Source organism: Labrus mixtus, chromosome 7 (genome assembly GCF_963584025.1).
Source record: "Labrus mixtus chromosome 7, fLabMix1.1, whole genome shotgun sequence".
Lineage (NCBI taxonomy): Eukaryota > Metazoa > Chordata > Actinopteri > Labriformes > Labridae > Labrus > Labrus mixtus.
In genome coordinates, this window is record NC_083618.1 from 6,798,227 (window position 1) to 6,816,612 (window position 18,386).

General features: G+C 41.7%; 2 protein-coding genes across 3 annotated transcripts; one reads left to right on the forward strand and one right to left on the reverse strand.

Moving 5' to 3' along the window:
• Window positions 1–811: 811 nt before the first annotated feature.
• Window positions 812–3,469, reverse strand: LOC132977649 (actin-related protein 2/3 complex subunit 4-like). Its single transcript, XM_061042390.1, has 6 exons — window positions 3,363–3,469; window positions 2,561–2,679; window positions 2,092–2,203; window positions 1,895–1,990; window positions 1,441–1,611; window positions 812–1,344 (listed from the first exon to the last, which is right to left on the reverse strand). The coding sequence occupies exons 1-6, from the start codon at window positions 3,363–3,365 to the stop codon at window positions 1,339–1,341; spliced, it is 507 nt and encodes a 168-aa protein (XP_060898373.1). The 5' UTR covers window positions 3,366–3,469; the 3' UTR covers window positions 812–1,338.
• A 397-nt stretch (window positions 3,470–3,866) lies between these two features.
• Window positions 3,867–7,923, forward strand: tada3l (transcriptional adaptor 3 (NGG1 homolog, yeast)-like). 2 transcript variants are annotated; one of them, XM_061042388.1, is made up of 9 exons: window positions 3,867–4,006; window positions 4,323–4,560; window positions 4,738–4,985; window positions 5,249–5,354; window positions 5,470–5,605; window positions 5,694–5,797; window positions 6,844–6,950; window positions 7,083–7,274; window positions 7,382–7,923. In XM_061042388.1, exons 2-9 carry the CDS (start codon window positions 4,351–4,353, stop codon window positions 7,572–7,574), a joined length of 1,296 nt encoding a protein of 431 aa, XP_060898371.1. In that variant the 5' UTR covers window positions 3,867–4,006; window positions 4,323–4,350; the 3' UTR covers window positions 7,575–7,923. The 2 variants fall into 2 exon arrangements, with proteins under 2 accessions (XP_060898371.1, XP_060898372.1); XM_061042389.1 differs by lacking the exon at window positions 3,867–4,006 and adding an exon at window positions 4,027–4,192.
• Window positions 7,924–18,386: the final 10,463 nt, after the last annotated feature.

Sequence of the window (18,386 nt, forward strand, 5' to 3'; positions counted from 1 at the left end):
GTGTCAAAAAGTGAAGGAAAGGTGACTTTTACATAATTACTGTTAAGGTGTAAGCTGAGCAGTGTGATGAACCTGAGCAGTGTGCATTCAAAGGTGACTTCAATATCTATCTTGGCATTGCCATGGCTAAAAATGTGGCCACAAAGCTCCTCTTCGACTTCAACGTGAGCTTCAAAGTGTAACAGTGGTAGAGTTAAATAAAAGTATTTTTGTAAACATGTACCCCAGAAGCAGGTGTGTTACTAGTTTTAATTAAAATAAATCAACGTGCACATCCCTTAGGGGGCACTGGGTCCAAAAACACCAAAAAGGTAAAGAGAAGCAAACAAGATCTTCACACCAAGAAGCTCCCGTTTGAAGGATTTATTAAAAAGTGACGTTTTAGAGTCAACGTGCTCGTCCTCAGACTTGAAGGTGTATTCTCATAAAATACACTTTCAAGTCTGAGGCTCGAAACGTCACTTATCAATAAATCCTTCAAACGGGAGCTTCTTGGTGTTGCTATTTTTTGTTTAAAAGAAACCACCTCAGGAGTGTAGTTAAATTTAAAGGCAACACAGAACTGTAAGCTAAAGTTAAATCATTTGGTTTTAGTTGTAAATGCGAAGAGAGACTGGTCAACAAAGCAGTCTCACACACAGTGTGAAGGTACCACTTCCCCTCTCTCACAGATGAAATAACACCGTAACTGTAAGTGCTGACTAAAATCAACTTCCTGAGACGCAAACCATTTATAGGAACAAGCAGCAGCAGCAGAAACGTACACCTTGAATCAGATAGAGCGGCAGTATTGAAATGAGAACACCGAAGCTATAAAACAACAGAGTTTTATTATCTTTTGTTATTTTCTACATGGGGTTTGGTGGTTTGTTTTCAGACAGCTCTTGCTCCGTGTCCTTGATTTGACCACAAGCAGACTCCTTCCCTTAAATGGGGGTTTGAACAGAGACATTTTGACATTTTGAAACAACAGTGACAGATCACACACTCTCACATACAGAAACATACATACACCTGGCCGTTCTGTTTGCATCAACACAATCTCAGTGCCCCCTGTATTCATGGCTATCAACATGATTAATACTTTAAGGACCCGCCTTTGTTGGGGATTTGTTCTAAATGGCTGAAAATGAAACTGGTAAATATTTCATTATATACAGTCATTGATATTCATGATTACAGGGAAATACTTGAGACATGTGCTAATGGTATCCTCAGATTGGTGATATTCCTCTCATCTTCTTGATTGGTTGTTTTCTCCTTTAGTCCTCCACTCCTGGGCTGATTGGCCCTCGGAGCCGTTCCCCAGATTGTGTGGGATCGTGGACAATACTGTCCTCAGAACTGTGGAGAGAAAACGGTCAAATCAGAAAGTCGAAGTGGATTTTCCGACATGCCGGTGAAGCAGCTTTGAACCCACACAGCTGAGAAGTTTCTTACATTTTTCAGGAATTCCTCTGCAACAATACGGGCCCGGGCATTAACGGAAAGTTTCATCTCGCTGATCTCTTTGTCAATCTCCTCCATGAAGTGGATCACATAGTCCACCAGCTTGTGTTTGTACATCTGCTCCGTGTGGAAGTTGGTAATCAGGAAGCTAATGTCATATCCCTGAAATCACAGTGCAAGAGAGGAAGTAAGAAAAGAAAAGCTGTGACAGAAATATCACTTCATGGTGTTAAAGTGGTCAGGGAAAATGAAAAGTACATTGGAAAGAATGATATGCAATGTTTTTATACAATTCTTAGTCCATCTGTGCATTTCAAAGTTCACACTGTTCCTCATTTGTATTTGTATTGCTGCTGTATTTACATCACTGTATATTGATTACCATTCTGTCACTAGCTTTTTCTTTTCCAGTGTAAACAACCCTCATTAGCCTTTCACGACTCACCTCTACTGGTTTCCTCCTCAGAATGAAGAAGTTCTCCGCTCGCATCATCATGAAGCGCATAAACTTGTGGCAAAGGATCTTCTCAATCTCATCAGCCTGCAGAGAAACAGTTTTTAAAAATAAAAATAAAACACATTAGACTGTTGGAGAAAAATACAAACAGCCCAAAACAGTCCAAACCCTGCTGTTTAAATCACCTGTTTGACAGCAATGCTGACTCTGACCGAGTTGATGGATCCCTCAATGAGAACCTTCTCCTTGTCATTGCGGCTGATGACCACAGGCTGAAGAAGCAGCTCTTTACTGCTCCTGTAACCACAGCAAAACGCTTCCATCAATATGAAACCAGGCCAGAGGACTTTTCGACGTACGCGTTTTTGTCAATATTAAAGTCTTAGGAACCAGCTTACATTTTTAAGGTAAAACCTTGATAAGGGATTAGGAATACACCTGCAAATAGCTGCTGCAAGTCCACACACGTCAGTGGCTGACACTGTGCCCCTGCTTGAGAAATTGTCTCCCTGCTAAAATGTTTGCACAAGTCCACACTTGTTTGACAGCCAAGGATGATCTGCAAACAGCTTAAGGGCTCAAAAACAGAAGGAAGCAAATCCAGTGGGACAACCGGAGAGGCTGCAGAGTCCAAACACACGACATAAAACCTACCTGACCTCCACTTCTGGCTTGTTGTGACGCTCCACCACCTGAGAGGAGAAGTTCTCCAGACAGAGGGCCGCCTGCAGGGTCGCCCTCACAGCGTTTAAGTAGGGACGCAGAGTCGCTGTCTGGGGATAGATAACAAGTTCTGGATGAGTCCCACTACATTAACAAACTATGTATTTGTTTTTTTCAAATCAGAGTCCATGAGCGAACTGAGCCTCCCAGTCCAGTTAGGCTGACTCAACCAGTGGGGGTCAGCATATGAAGTCAGGTTTGATCAGGAAATAACATCAGCTGCATGAAGGGATACAGTGGCTACCTCTCAGTCACACCTTCATACCGTGCACATAGAGCCATTTCCAATCAAAAAAGAAAGAAAACACGATCTGTAGATGCAAGTTATGATTTATTACATTTAGATGATTTGCTTAGATAAACGTCTGCTGGTTGGACGGTCTCAGGTCACCGAGATTGCAGCTCATCCAAATTATTAAAGCCAACCAAAAATCACTGTGCCCATGCTAAACACATATACTAAGATTACCCGTCGTATAATAGTAGAGCTTTGGAAGATCTACTACACAATAATGTGGAAAAGAGGCCCGAGAGAAAAAAAACAGACAGCTCAGCTCACTTTAGTTTCTGCAAATCGTGTTAAGGATGCCCGTCCTCTAATTTCACTGCAGCCCACCAGAAAGCCAGACTGTGAGCAACACCGAGCTCATCTTGACTTGAGTTTAGCCGTGGTTAGCGGAGGTGAACGACTAAACAATGAAAAATAAAGATATATTCAGAGGAAGAGACTTACCATTTTTCAGCTGTAAAAGACGGAAGTTCCTCTGCCACGCCTGGGACTCCTCTTCCGTAAATCCTACATCGCCGAGTACAGACAGGGTGCGCTTATTTTACTCTACCCTTCGCTCGAGAAAGCAGATGTCACCACACAGCATCCTTTCTGCCGTATTGCGCGGTTTGCCCCGCCCGGTTGGAGTTTGTGGTACCTGAAACAAGCGTACACTAAGAAGCGTCCATCTACCTATTTGAAGAGGAGCTTTCTCATTCAGTTGCCGTTTGTTAAAGACTTGTTTTCATCTTGCGTTGCCCATTTTTAATAAAACTTATAGAAAACGACAGTGTAACATAAATATGATCCAGTGTAATAGCCTTATTACGAGTTAAGCTGTAGTTATTTTTTATAATGTACCTCGGCACAAAATGGTTTGTTCCGATGAAACCATTCTAGAAACCGGGTAATAATTTGACGACTTCTCAATTTTTTTTGACAAAATGATTATCTGTAATGCTTCATCCCAACTGATAATGTTTTATAATTTGTGTTTTCTATGTTAAATTTACATTTTGTCAATAACATGACTTGTTTGTTCGACTATGGTTCACACCCCCCCATCAATTAGAAATGGTTTCTCCCATCATGGACACCATTCACTGACGGTAAATATCGTTGCTCCTAAACATGTTAAAAGATAAATTTGGTATACATGTACATGTCTTTCGACTTTAGGGGTTTCGAATCGCCTCAGTGTTACACATTTTTTGTACAAAATCGTGTAATTACCCTGTGCGACATAGAAAAAGGTGGAAATCATCTTTGCAGTTTGGGCCCAGCTTGTGTTGTCGGTGCGTGTGTTCATAGACTGTATACTGTATTTTTATGAGAGACACAAACTAACAGACACCATTTGGAGACCACTGTGTGTGTAAATCTAATCATTTCTTATTACCCTCTCTTCACATCTGCTTTTATTAGACATTGCAAATCTCTGCACAGCAGCATCATGAGCGAGTTAAAGGACTGCCCCCCACTGAAGTACTATGACTTCAAGCCAGTTGAGCATGTGAAGGTGTGTCCCCGCTACACTGCTGTCCTCGGCCGCTCAGAAGACGATGGCATCGGCATCGAGGAGCTCGACACTCTGCAGCTGGAGCTGGAGACACTTCTGTCCTCAGCCAGCCGCCGGCTCCGAGCCCTGGAGGAGCAGAGACAGGTAGGACAGAGTTTGGATCCTCCCTCCTCCATTTCTCTTTACCATGTGGTATGATGTTTTCATCCCAAGTTTGTTGACTCCCACTTTAGAACCCATATGAAACAAAAGGCCTCTGTTTACATCAACTTCCTGGATGGTTACTATTGCTTTTTTTTTTCTTCCTATGCTGCATCTTAGATCCTCACAGACTGGCAGGACAAGAAGGGAGACAAGCGTTTCCTGAAGCTAGGAAAAGACCCAGACCCCGCTGCCTCCTCCCGCCACAAACCAAAGAAGCAGAAGTTGGAAGGCAAAGGCAGTCATGGGCCGGGTCCAGGACCTGGCAGACCCAAATCCAAAAATCTGCAGCCTAAAGTTCAAGAATATGAGTTTACAGATGACCCTCAAGACATTCCTCGCACTCCTAAGAATGATGCACCCAACAGGTCAGCAATAATTAGTCTTTGTCTCTTCTTCTTTGCTCCTGAAGTTAAATACTATTTCAGGGGAGCCTTATGGGGGAGAAAAGGTAAGACGTTTCTGTGGGCCAGAAAAATATCAGAACATTAGTTAATTCTTTATTAATATTAAAAATCAATTTATTCACAAGGCCCCAAATCGCCGACAGCACCAAGTCTCTGCATATTACTAAAATGATGATATAGATATTTTTTATTTCTCCGGATTGTAATTTTGTCCTTATTTCCAGATTTTGGGCATCGGTCGAGCCGTATTGTGCGGACATCACAAATGAAGAGATACGATTGCTAGAAGAGCTTCTGAAACCCCCAGATGATGAAGCGGAGTATTTCAAAGTACGACATAGTACTCCATGTACTTGTTATGTTACACCTATATTTCTGTTATTTCACATTTCTGTAAGTTGTTATGAGATGTGTTGAGCTTTGGTACTGTCCTTGTTAAATCTAGATACCAGCACTGGGTAAACACTACTCTCAGCGGTGGGCTCAGGAAGATCTGCTGGAGGAGCAGAGGGAAGGAGCACGAGCCAACGACAAGAAGAAGAGCCTCATGGGGGGGCCGCTGTCTGAACTGGATGCAAAAGGTGGGAGAACACTGAAGCGTATTAGAATGCCAGACTGTACATAACGCATTAGCATCTCTTTTAATCTTTCCCATGTTGACTGCTTCAGATGTGGATTCTTTGTTGAAGAAGTCAGAGTCCCAACATGAGTCCCCAGAAGATGGATGTCCCTTTGGTCCCCTCACACAGCGACTGCTCCAGGCTCTTGTCGAGGTTAGTATGTTGAGGACTTACTTGGAGTCCAGAGTAACAAATGATACAACTTCCAATTTGAGATGCACCGATTGTAATTTCTCTGGCCGATTTCCGTTTTTTACCTGGTCTGACCTGCAGATACCGATTTCTGGCTAAATTTTCTTTCTTCATAGCACTCAAATTGACAGTTAAACCAAATGAAGTGTGGGACATTTCTGTGATGTTCATTATAAAACACCGACTGTAAAGTAATTGTTACTATTCCAAAAAATCTTAAAAACTGCACCATGCTACATCTCTCCTTCTCACTCAGACTAATCTCCACTAGAACATTTTGAGAGTCAACCCTTTGTTACCTGTATTCTCTTGTATTTATATGCAATTATTCATGATTGAAGTGTTTCTATATATGTAAAGTAAAAGCAATCAAAAATGTATTAAATGATCTTTTAAAATTATACATGGATTTCATTATCTGCATTTAATATTCACATTCTAGAAAGATTCAAACAGCCATTGTTATCACTCTTCAGCCCGACGTTTTGATCTAACTCATTGATAAATTAAATAATAAAAACAGCAAAGTCTCTCACTGCCTCAGTGAACGCTATTTGTAGTTGCAAAGAGTTTTTATCATGTAGGCTGGGCCTAATACTATAAATCTATAATATTTCCTGCAAATTCATCCTTCTCACGGGTCGTCAAACTTTTACATAATGTGCTCGTACACTGAGGTAATACATCTCATATATACACTGCCGACATGTCAGCTTGGTTTATGTGTGGCCCTCCCTCGGTGTTTGTGAAGCTGTGCGTATGGCGTGAAACGGCTCGCGTGTGAGTCTTGAAATCGGCACTAAATGGGCTACACTTGTTAGGACTGACCGGTTTTGGCCGTGCAGTCTAAAAAAATCTGCAGATTCCAGTCACCCACCGATCAATCTGTGCACCTTTTAATCCCAATAATGCAAAGTGTCTGATGACTGAGATAGAGCATTTAAATGAACTGAATCCAAAAAATGTTAAAACAATTAATTGACAAATGTGTATCTGTTCTCTTCCAGGAGAATATTATATCCCCCATGGAGGATTCTCCTATCCCCGACATTGCAGGGAAGGATGCTAATGATGGTGCTGGTACTTCTCCTCGAAGCCAGGGAAAAGCTTTTAGGTATTTGATAAAAACACGTTGAATGAGTGAGATCTGAGAGGCATCTAGAAGTAATAGTTCCTGTAACAGCTCTCCACATAGTCCGGTTTCTATGCCTTATACCACTTCTATGTTTCTATTTCCCCCTTCAAGTGTCCCTCACACGCGCTCTCTGGAGGCGAGGATCAAGGAGGAGCTTGTGGCTCAGGGGCTGCTGGACTCTGAGGAGCGTCCTGGACCAGGAGGAGACTCGGAGGATGAGGTCCTGGCAGAGCTGCAGAAGAGACAAGCAGAGCTCAAAGCCTTGAGTGCTCACAACAGAGCCCGTAAACAGGAGCTGCTCCGGTGAGGACAGATCAACTAATACTGTTACACATTAAGTGAAGCGTAATTTAAATAAAGTCTGATGCATGATCAGCTGCTGACATTGACTCTCTGCTGTTTCCTCACAGGTTGGCCAAAGAGGAGATGCGTAAGCAGGAGCTCCGGCAGAGAGTCAGGGTGTCTGACAACGAGGTCATGGAGGGATTTCGACGAATCATGGCAGCCAGGCAGAAGAAACGCACACCAACAAAGAAGGAGAAGGACCAGGCCTGGAAAGCTCTGAAGGAGAGGGAGAGCATCCTCAAGCTCCTCGATGGATAGGGAGAAAAACTGTTTTTGTCTCGTTTATTTCCAGAAGAAACACTGAAAAAAGGCACACGATGACACAGATATGGACAGTTGTGACAGCTGTTACATGGTCAGTGAACAGCTGTATCTATGAGGATGTATGATTCAGTTTAAAGCAGCTTGATTTGAGTAGATGTTTCTGTAGTAGTTTTTATGTTGTGTACAGCAGGATGCTCATTTGATCAGCAGTGTTCAGAAAGCATCTGATTTTTCTCCTTTTGTTGATTTTTTTTCTCTTTGTTTTTTAAATATTTTTTCGTATGTTAACTATTGTAATGTGAAGAAAACAGTACGCATGGATTAATAAATCAGTGCCCCTCAATCTAAAGTTTTTTTTGTGTGTGTTTAAAACAAACAATCCAAAGGTGATGCTGAAATGTATACTGTAGTCTTTTAATCACATGAGGAACCTGAAAAAGTTAGCAAACACACGCACATCACTTACTCAGCTGCTGAGTCGTAAATAAACACTAGATATGATGCACAAAGACCAGCAACACAATGACTTCCAAATATATACTTATTTATTTGGGTCCAAGTCCCAGTGCAGACCATAACATGGAAGTTGGTCTATTAGCTGGAGAGGTGCCAGGGCACTTCCCGAGTACTGCCGAGGTTTCCCTTGAGCAAGGCACCAAACCCCAAACAGCCCTGATGCGTTCCCTGAGTATCAGTGTGTAGCAGCCTCACTCTGACATCTCTCCATTAATGCATGTCCACAAGTCCTGCTTTAGCATGTGTGTATTTCAGGCCTATATGTGTTAGTAGCATGTCTCTCAATTCCCTCAGGGATTAATAAAGCATGTAAAATAAAAACATGTTTATTTCTGTTTAAAATGATGTGATGTAAATATTGATCTTAAACTAAGGCCTCCGGTCCCTCTTAATATTTGTCTAAGAACAGAAACAAGTATGGAGACCATTTGCTCAGAAGCTGGTGGTGGGGTTGGTTTATCTGTAGGTTCCACTTCCTCCACTATTTATTAATTAATTTTAAAATGATTGGATTGAAAGGTCTGTACAGTATTCCATAATTGACCATTTTTCATGTATATAGCAACAAATCACAAAAAAAGGCATCTCATGACACTTCAGATGTTCGTGTCATTGTTTAGAGATCAAACAATCTGTAATGAGCGAGCAATTGGCAAAGAAAACTTTCTTCTAACAGACAGACATCGCAAGCAGACAGACTCTTTACCAAATTACCATTTGTTCTGACCAGATGGGCCGTGGAAGAGGGATAAAGAGAGACAAACAGTCGAATAGAAAGAAATAGAGACTGACAATACAGTTTTAGAGTTTTCTTGTTTAAAGAGGCTACACAAAGGAGCCTTAAAATCTATACAGCGCAGACACCTTTTTATTTTGTTTCTCAGAACATACATTTTAACATTCCAGAAAGTTATATATATATTTTTAACTTGCTACTGCTTTTGATGTCTTAAAGCAATCCATTTGAGTATGTATTTTCATATTTAACACATTATTTAGTTGTGGGTCATTGTCCAATTCTGTGAAAACACTTTAAGTGTCATGTCATGCCCAACTGAAAAGCATGCTCTTCACTGAGTAACCACTAGGTGGCAGTCATTTTCTTTAGACTGACTTGACCCGCAGGTTTTCCACAGCAAAGGGCCCTTGTTTGACATTGACCCAACATGGTCAGTATGCTGGGTCCTGTCTTCATTTGAAGATATCCCCCTCTGATCTTTATCCCGGTGTTAAGAAGGAGAGTGTGAGTGTCACACTGTGCAGCTGTTCCTGGGGGCCGCTCGGTTCACATTACAACAGTCAGTCAGACACACTCCTAACACCAACTTATAATACATGCCCGGAGCCACAATGACACTTTATCTTTGACTTGAGAAGAAAAAAATATGAACACACTAAGAATACACAGAAAATCTATATTATGATTACATTTATTGAGAGTCTTTATTTATATTTACCTCCTTGCTTAAGAAATAGATATAACAGGACTTTTTAAATATTCTGATACAAGACAGCAACTACCACAAACCTTAACAACCAGGAGTGTAGGCCATTCTTACAAGCTAGATGTATAGAAGTATGATTTAATTCAGTTGTGCATACAATGTTTTTTTTTTTTTTAACAAAATTAGCTGCAATAGAAAGAGCCTTTGTGTAACATGACTTGATTTGCATAATACAGCTAGAACATGTATTCAGAAATGCAGCGCTTCAACAAAGACCCATATTCGTCATTGAAACCTCCTCAGTCTTGTCTGGTGTCCTCCACGCAGATTCATCATGCCGTCAGCCCACGTGTGTGAAAGCTTTTAATAACATGCACTCCTATTGAATCGTTCTGCAGGTGAACGAGTGAATAGAAAGCTGTGGCGGCCCCTCGAGGCTGGGCGTATCACACACACAACGCTTTTGTTGCATTTGTTGTCATTAGACCTTAACTGAAGGGCAGGTGGGTTTTGTTGATACAATGCTCATACACGCTCAATGATGCCCGTCTGCTGTTTGCACATCCGGTATTGAGCTGTTTTTGAAGAGCTAACTAGACTCCCTTTTTTTAACAAACCAGGTGGTGTTTCCTTGATGGATCTATGAGGCGGTAACTTCAGCCTCGGCTCCACTTGTTCACCTCGCTCTGTGCTCTCCTCATGTGAAATTCAGCTGAGTGGTGAGCTTCTTCACTCCTCTCCGTCATAGCCTGTAAACCTTTATGGATGTTTAAGAAGACCGCTCTCATCTGGAGTGTTTGGGTAAATAACTTGAACATCAGTACTTTGGAAAAAAAAAAGGATGGACAGAGGCTGCATGTCTGGAAGCTTTGTCTACATCTCCTCAGGCAATAACACAAAGACAAATAGAGTGTAAATACAGAGCTATCGTGTGGGCAGGCACACACACACACACACACACACACACACACACACACACACACACACACACACACACACACACACACACACCCTTGACACTATCACTCTTCATCTACTGGTTGGGGGATTTCTGTACATAGACTCTTTGTTTTATCAGTTTGTACGAGCGATGTTTCTTTCTCTGGGTTCTCTCCTCCTACTCCACCTCTGTTCCTGCGTTCCTGAGCTGGCACTTAGCATGGACTGAGTGAGGCAAACACACACACGCAGAAACACACACACTTAGGGGTAAAGGGATTTAACATAACCCCGTCAGCTTTCATGCTTTTTTTTTCTTTTTTTCCAAATGGTGTGTATGTGACTGAGATACAGAGGTTGTGACAGCTGTCGAGGGCGGCTGTTTCACTGAGAAGACCCTCTGTCCAGCCAGGCCACGCCTCAGCTCTCCTCGTGCACAGAGAACTATTGTCTTCAGCTTCCACTATTGTGATGTCATGGCAAGTCCTTCCTCAGAGAGCTGCTGTCGCTGTTGTTGTAAAACTCGAAAGACCATTATCCTCCTGTTTGAGGCACAAACACAAAGTCTCACATACCTGGAACACTCTTGTGTGCGCACCTTTCCGGCCTTGCTTTACCTTGGTCTGGTTTGAATGCCATTTGCTTCTCATTTGCATGGCAGTTGATGCTCTTCTTGTATTGCTCCCGAAATTGGCAGCTCTTATGCAAATCATTCTGCCTCTTTCAGCCCCACCTGCCTGGGCTTTGCTAATCAGTGAGGTGAAGATAAAGATTCTTGAATCTCTTTTTAACTCTGCTTGTCTACGGGGTATTTTGTTTATGATAAACACAATCAGCAACAGATAAGCTATTTACTTTAAGTATGAAAGGATAGACACAGAGACAGCCTGTTGTTGTCCATACATAGTAAGGGTATATGTTCATACTAAAGAGTCTATTGAGGTTGGTGGTACTTTGACTTTCCATCTTGCAACACCGATAGGTCAAAGGTATACTCATTCTGTAAAACATCATGGTGGTGACCATGTGTAAAATGACAGCTACTAAAAATAAGCACCTTAGCACTACTGGACATTTTGCCATGCTAGCATTAGCTTAAAGCTCAAGTAGGCTACTACAGTGCGTTATCAAGCACAGTCAGAGATGTTTATGACTGTAAACCATTAGTTCCTGTTATAAAGAAAGAAGATATGTTTAATAATCCTAGCTATAATGTTCATGATATTGTGATGATGGGAGCCAAATATAAAACCAATTATATGTGGTGAAATCAGGATTAGGAGCTTTAAGACAAACATGAGGTTTGATGCTTATCTACCAAAGCCCTATACAACTGAAGTTACCATAATGAGTCGTTAATACTAAGGTGAGCGAGTCTCAGCCCATGTTTGCTCAAGGTTTTATGAGTCTTTTTTAAAGGCTCAAGCCATGCCAATTCCACAAACAACCCCCGTCTAATACCAAAGCTTTTTCTCTTTTTCACCCCTGCCTCAGACGCAAAGTCTCCTGAGGGTGGCTCGCTGCCTGGCCTGATTTTAGGATCAGACCTTTGGGGCTGCTCAGCTTCGATAGAAATGTGACGTGTAATGTTCCCTGTGAGTCCACTATTCTGTTACTAAACATTTTCCGACCAATAACAACCTACTTTTTTCCTCATTTACCTCTTTCTGTCAATTATTTGTACTAAGGTAAACATGTTATCCTGCTTCCTGACAGGGAATTATCATTAAGAAGTTAATGTTTCACAACCTACCACATATAGTGGTCTGAAAATTGTCAACCTACTCATTGAGGAAAAGCTAATATCGTTGGTTGGAGCTTAAGAATATAGGCTTCACCTTATTATATTACATGTTTACACATTCTTCTGTGTCAATGCTTTTCAAACAAGCAAAGTTCACTATTTCCTGTCTGTGTCTGTTCAGACCTGCTGGTCCAGTCGAGCCTTTTTCTAGTTTAGCGTACGTTAGCTTCAATGTCAAATTAAGATATTTACTGAATTTCTATCAAAATTCAAAAATCTGTTGGGGCTCCTGTTATTGTTTTAGGAGTGCTGAGATGAAATTCAGAGATTCTGAATCACTCCTAATAAGGGTCTTAAATCGCATATGCTCTGTGCCATTAGTGTTTGGCTACACTTTGTTAGAATCACCAGGCAATAAGTTAGATAAGACAGAGAGAGTTAGGTGGATACGAGTGCACAAACAAAGTGTTGTTTGTCACTGGCAGTAATTATGGACAGAAAAGGTCATAGCTGTGCTTCCCTTTGGAAATTAGAACAGATAGCAGAGGTATGTGGAGGGGCATAAGAGGACTATGTGTTTCAATTCAACAATTTCTGCCACCTCAGACTCTCAACATACTCACACATCTGCAATCTCCTATGTTGTATATTGTTGTACAGTTGCAAATGTAGAGAACTCTAAAATGGTCAATTGATCTGTATAGCACATCCCCTTTTCGAGACTTTCTGACCACTCAACGTGGCTTCACGCTACATGTCACAATCACTCATCCATGACACATTCACTGACTGATTGTAGAGCCTGTAAAGTCCCCAACTGTCCAACAGTACTATTCACACGCATTTACACACTGGCTATGCAGCACTTTTGGGTTTAGTGTCCTGACATTTTCTAAGACCACTTTGACATGTGACTTTAGGATTGAACCCCAAACCTGCATTTGAGAGATGACCCACTCTACCACGAGCTACAGTGGACAAGGGATAATAATTTTGAAGTTAAACATTCAATAAACTGTTACCTACATATAAATCACTCACAGCAGCTAATATTAGCTTTCAACCAACTCCTGGCCAATATTATATTAGTTAACTTAACCTTCGGCAGCTTAACATATTGTGTAAGATATAAGGCCTTTCTAACATGTATCAGTATCCAATGGTATTTTTAATTGTTAGATGTGGTATCAGCAAACGTTATTGTCTTATGGTGGCTAATGAGTAAGCCCATATGTTTTCATTTGAAACATGGCCAATTGTTCCTTCAGATTTTTACTAATTAATCATGATGCATTGACATTTTTGTAAGCTGGAACAAAAGAATCTTCCCACCAAGGGAATGTCAGAGGAAAACGGTTGCTAAGTCAATATGGTTTACCGCATGTTAACCCAAGCAATGTGACTGGAAGAGATCTGACTGGTGGTTTAGGGACACCAGAGGTCCCGGGTCTCCTCCAAACCGGGTTGGATGATAACTCCTTTCCTGGGACTTCCTCCCGGCATGAAGATGTTTGGGCAGAGAGGACATCACCAAATCTGTGAATTATAGTCACTAAGCAGAGAAGGAGCCACAATGAAAAATATATTTCTCCCCACCCACCACTTCTCTGCCATCCCCCCTCTATCCTTCTCTTCTCTATCCTCTCCACATCTCTCTGTTGTTTCCTCTACTCTGTTATTATCATCCAGATCATTATCAGGCTCACTCTCCCCTCGCTGCGATGGAGAGGAGGGCCTGCCGCCCACATGCCGTTGGTGAGAGATTTTTAACAGCGCTAGCTCAGAAGCAGGGGGGAGAAAAGCGAAGACAAGAGGCCCAATAAAGTCCATCTAAATATAGAGACAGAAGGCCTTTTCCCCTTGTCCTTATAAAGAGCTGCTGGTGAATCCAGGACTATACTCCTTGCTGTATAGAGAGCTGATCTCTCCCTCTAGGATCAGGAACAGAACTGCTGGTGCGTGGAAACACACATTCATGCACACAAACACAGTGCTTCATGAGACAGAGAGGACAGGCAGCTTAGTGAGTTTTTTTCTGGGAAGGGGAAATCATGTTTGATGGAACATACTAAATTAGGAGAGGTTTGAGGAGACTCCATAAAGAAATGATGGGAGACATAAGTGATGGGGGAAGGTTCCCAGTCTGAGAGTTCAAGACATAAGAGGAGATTAGGAGAGAAGATAAGGATGGATTTGTGGCCAAAAATATCTCAATAGAAATTAAAGTGTAAAACAACAAATCTCAGCTGGCCTTCAAAGATCCCTCTTTTTAGCTCGGTTAATTCTCCACTCCAATCTTCACTCCCTTTATAGTTGCCTTCCCCCCCCCCCCCCCCTAAAGCTATACCTTTCTTATGTTTCTTTAAACTTGCAAAGGCCTAGCTTGGCTAGCTTTGCTAGATTTATGCTTGGCTTGCAAAATCCACTTATAAGGATCTGTGAAGCTCTTTTTTTATGTTTTACATATAGAGACAAGAAAGGAATAGAAGCTAAAAGAGGACAGGGATTGAGGAAGGATGACATGCAACAGAGGTCTCCAGTTTGATAACCTGATCTCCATCCTTACCCCTATCAAACAGAGGCTCCCCTTCGGCTCACTAATTAACATTTTGTGTCTTTCCTATATCATGTCATAATGTTTGGTGTTGTAATTTCACGCTCTAAGGACGACCTCGAAGTTGTAAACTTTGAGTGGAAGATATGAAGAAGGCAATTTATAAATGTAGTCAAATTTCCGACACTTATATAATTTATTAAGCAAATAAAAAAATGTGTTTGTAATTGGCTTCTTGACTTATAAATTGCTAAACCCAACACAAAAGTAGCAAACTAAAGCTTGTAATTGATTTGAATAATAAGCCAGTTCCTGTCTTGTAATAAAGGGTGACAAGCCAAGTCAGAATAAGATGAAGTTTCCCTGTTCTTCCCATTCTGCCAAAGATTCTGAATTCTGAATGCAACCTTTATGCCAGACACTTTTTTGGCCTGATATATTGTCTTTACCGGTTCTCAGACAATATAGTTGAGAAAAGTCAACATGTAGTCACGGTCCGCGGCCAGGATAAAGTTATCTGTAACACATCATCAGCTAGCTTTTCCTGTCTGAATTAGAGAAAATAAATGGTTATTGGAGACGTGTATTGGTTTTATAAGCTTTGGACAGAGTCACACTAGCTGTTTCAATCTATTTGCAGTCTTTGTGCTAAGCTAGGCTAACCGTTTGCGCCCTGCAGCCTTATAGCAACAGGATGGATCGACATTAAACAGCAAATAAACAGAGTTATTAATCATTAGTCCAAAAAAATTCAATTACTTTGAATATATATTTTTGACCTATTAATCTATTTAATGACACATCCTTTTCCTTTCCAGAGTACCATCGTGTGTATGCAGCTGAATTTTTTGTTCCTTACAGAGCTGTAATAGAAAAAGAAAATACATATCAATTGTAAATGTTAAGGCTGCAATCATCATCACAAAGGTGACCTCCTCATAGGACTTTCCAACTCGTGACATATTCACATATCCAACAGCTGCGTCATTAAAGTGACTAATGTGATTTACTCATACATGCACAGTTCTGTTTTCTGCAGTTGTTCAGCCACAACAGTTGCACAGCACCATTAAATAACACCACACTGTCTTTACAGGTCACACATATGCACACATGCAGATAAAATGTGTGTTGCGCTCTGTGTGAAGCAAACAGGAGGTCATTTTCACAGCTGTCCTCCTATGCCAGCGGTGACAGCAAAGGTTCAGAAGTCAAACGGGGGAAAAAAAGGTTAACTGTGTGTTTTAAAATCCTCTCTTACACCTGTCGCTTACCAACCCCTGCAGTGTGAATGTTTGTGGCCACACACTAAGACATTTGTGGACACACACATTGAACAAGCACACAGTAGCTTCAAAGCTTGCTCGGCTGAGACTGTGCTCTAAAGGCAAGCACAGAAACCCTGAATCATAGCACAGACTCACACACTGAACATCAGCACGTGTTACATAAGAGCTCCTCTTCCACACAGACAACTCCACAGCACAGTCTGACAGAGTCAATGTCAAACTCTGCATGAAAGAGAAATGGGGATAATTCGTGCATGGCCTTTTGGTTGTTATGTGCAAAGCTGAAGTGGATCGATCTGTGTGTGTGTGTGCGTGTGTGTGCGTGTCTTTGACTGTCAGTTTGTGGTCATAAAAGCCCCACTGAGAGAGGAAACTCAGCTGTCAGTAGTTGTCAGGCATTGGGCCTCTCTCCCTCTTTCTTCGCTGATCTTGTTGTGGTTAACCTCACTCATCCCCCCCCCCCCCTTTTATTTTCTCCTTTCCAACTCTTTTCTGCCCCCCAACAGCGGCTGGCTGGGTTTTAAGATTGAGGTGGAGGCACTTGTTTGTACAAGCATGTTGGCCAGAGATAAGGAAATATGGCCCTGGACCAACAAACCTCCCTCGGGGTTGCATATGTAATACACACAGACACACAAAAGCACAGCAAAGAAGTGTCTGGAATATTGTAGCCAAAGGTCAAGGCATTTATTTTCTGGTATGTCATAGATACTCTAAACTTTGACCTTTCCTCACCCCGGGATTTAACACTTAAGTTGGCTCTGTCTCATCCTGCAACCTCTCTGCTTTTTCGACATTATTTGGGAGAGTGTTTGCCAACACTGCAAGACTGTTGGGGCATGAAAAGCACATAAGGAGAATATGTTAGGCTGAAATTGTCCATGGTATCTCAGCTAGACTTGCTGTTGGATTGTGTTGTGTTGTGTTGTGTTGTGTTGTGTGGGGGTGGGTTAGGTGCTGCTCGCAATGAGTGTTTCGGTGCTATGGCTCATTATTACAGCACAATCTCGATGAAGCTCCCTGGGCTCTGCTTCAGTGAGACAAAGTAAGATCACATTACAGAGTGAGAGACTTGGATTATTGGAAGGAAGACGCTTAGTGAAAGCAACCACTGCACACTTATATGAATTCAGAAAAAGGCGCACAAACTCAGACAGTTCAAGACATGAACTGTAGCCCAGATCGTCATTGTGCCTTATTCAATGAGATCTAGAAAAACCACCTCGCTTGACTCAAGAGGGAAACCTGTTCCAGCTATAGTTTTATCTGTGTTTTTTCTCACCAGCTAATAACACTCTCTTAACTCCCACTCACGTTGATAAACTCCCCCACAACTATTAGACCTGCATGGGGCTATCTTTTGAGGGTGTGAGACTGGCCTCTAGGGCCGCCATCAGAGCAGCTGATAGGATACCTTCCTGCTGTTAGATAAGCAACCTTTTCTGGCAGAGCACTGAAAACTCACACTGATCCAGAATTATCCTGTCTATATCTTGCCAAAACTCCCCCAGTTCTGGTTGTTCTATTTGAAGTAGAATTTTCTTTGACTTGTCATACCAAGCCCCCAGCCTGTAAAAATGTGTATATGTATGTGCAGAATATGAGAGATAATCACAGTCTATCTTGGTCTGGTATTATCAGTATCTTATGGTGTAGTAAGCTTCTGTACTTTGTTTTAACCTACAACCTTTGCCACACTGACTGTTGTGCAGCAGAATGCGTTGGATACAGATTCTGAACTCGGTAATGTTCTTTTTTTTTTTTAAATCAAAAGTCTGCATCCCTGACTTAGCGGTGGGTAATTCTGCCATCAAAAAAATATTCTGTCATGAAAGAGAGGGATGTTTATAGGGATATGTTTTGTCTCCAGCCTTACTGGCTTATCCAGCTGAATTCTTGGGCGCTCATTTGAATGATGAAGTTGTTCAGCTTGTTCCGCGTTGGTAAACCTAAATCTCAGCCAAGTTTTGAAGCATCTGTTAAACAAAGAAGACAATGTTGGAACTTTTTAGATTTCAACCATCCCCCCCCTCCTCCTGCGCTTATTGTTGGGTAACTTTTGAACATGTCATCCATATCAGCCATACCTTCTACGGTCTCATTCCTTTTTCCGTGGCCTCATCACACGACTGGTTCATGTTTAATCACAGCAACACTCATGCATACCAACAGAAAGGGTTTGGGACTCCATAAGCGATTGTTGCTTTGTGCTACAATTCTCCTTTTTCAGCTTATCTTATTTGTTCTACTTTTGCTAGTTAACCTGGGATGTAATACATAAACAATGCAAAAGCCTGTGTAGGCAACTCTGGAGAAACA

Coding starts and splice junctions, on each gene's coding strand:
- LOC132977649 (XM_061042390.1), bottom strand. Junction 2,204..2,560: donor AAGCCAGAAGTGGAGGTCAG/GTAGGTTTTATG, acceptor CTGTGGTTACAG/GAGCAGTAAAGAGCTGCTTC. Junction 1,612..1,894: donor TGAGGAGGAAACCAGTAGAG/GTGAGTCGTGAA, acceptor CTGTGATTTCAG/GGATATGACATTAGCTTCCT.
- tada3l (XM_061042388.1), top strand. CDS start 4,351: ATGAGCGAGTTAAAGGACTGCCCCCCACTGAAGTACTATGACTTCAAG. Junction 4,561..4,737: donor CCCTGGAGGAGCAGAGACAG/GTAGGACAGAGT, acceptor GCTGCATCTTAG/ATCCTCACAGACTGGCAGGA. Junction 7,275..7,381: donor CGTAAACAGGAGCTGCTCCG/GTGAGGACAGAT, acceptor GTTTCCTCACAG/GTTGGCCAAAGAGGAGATGC.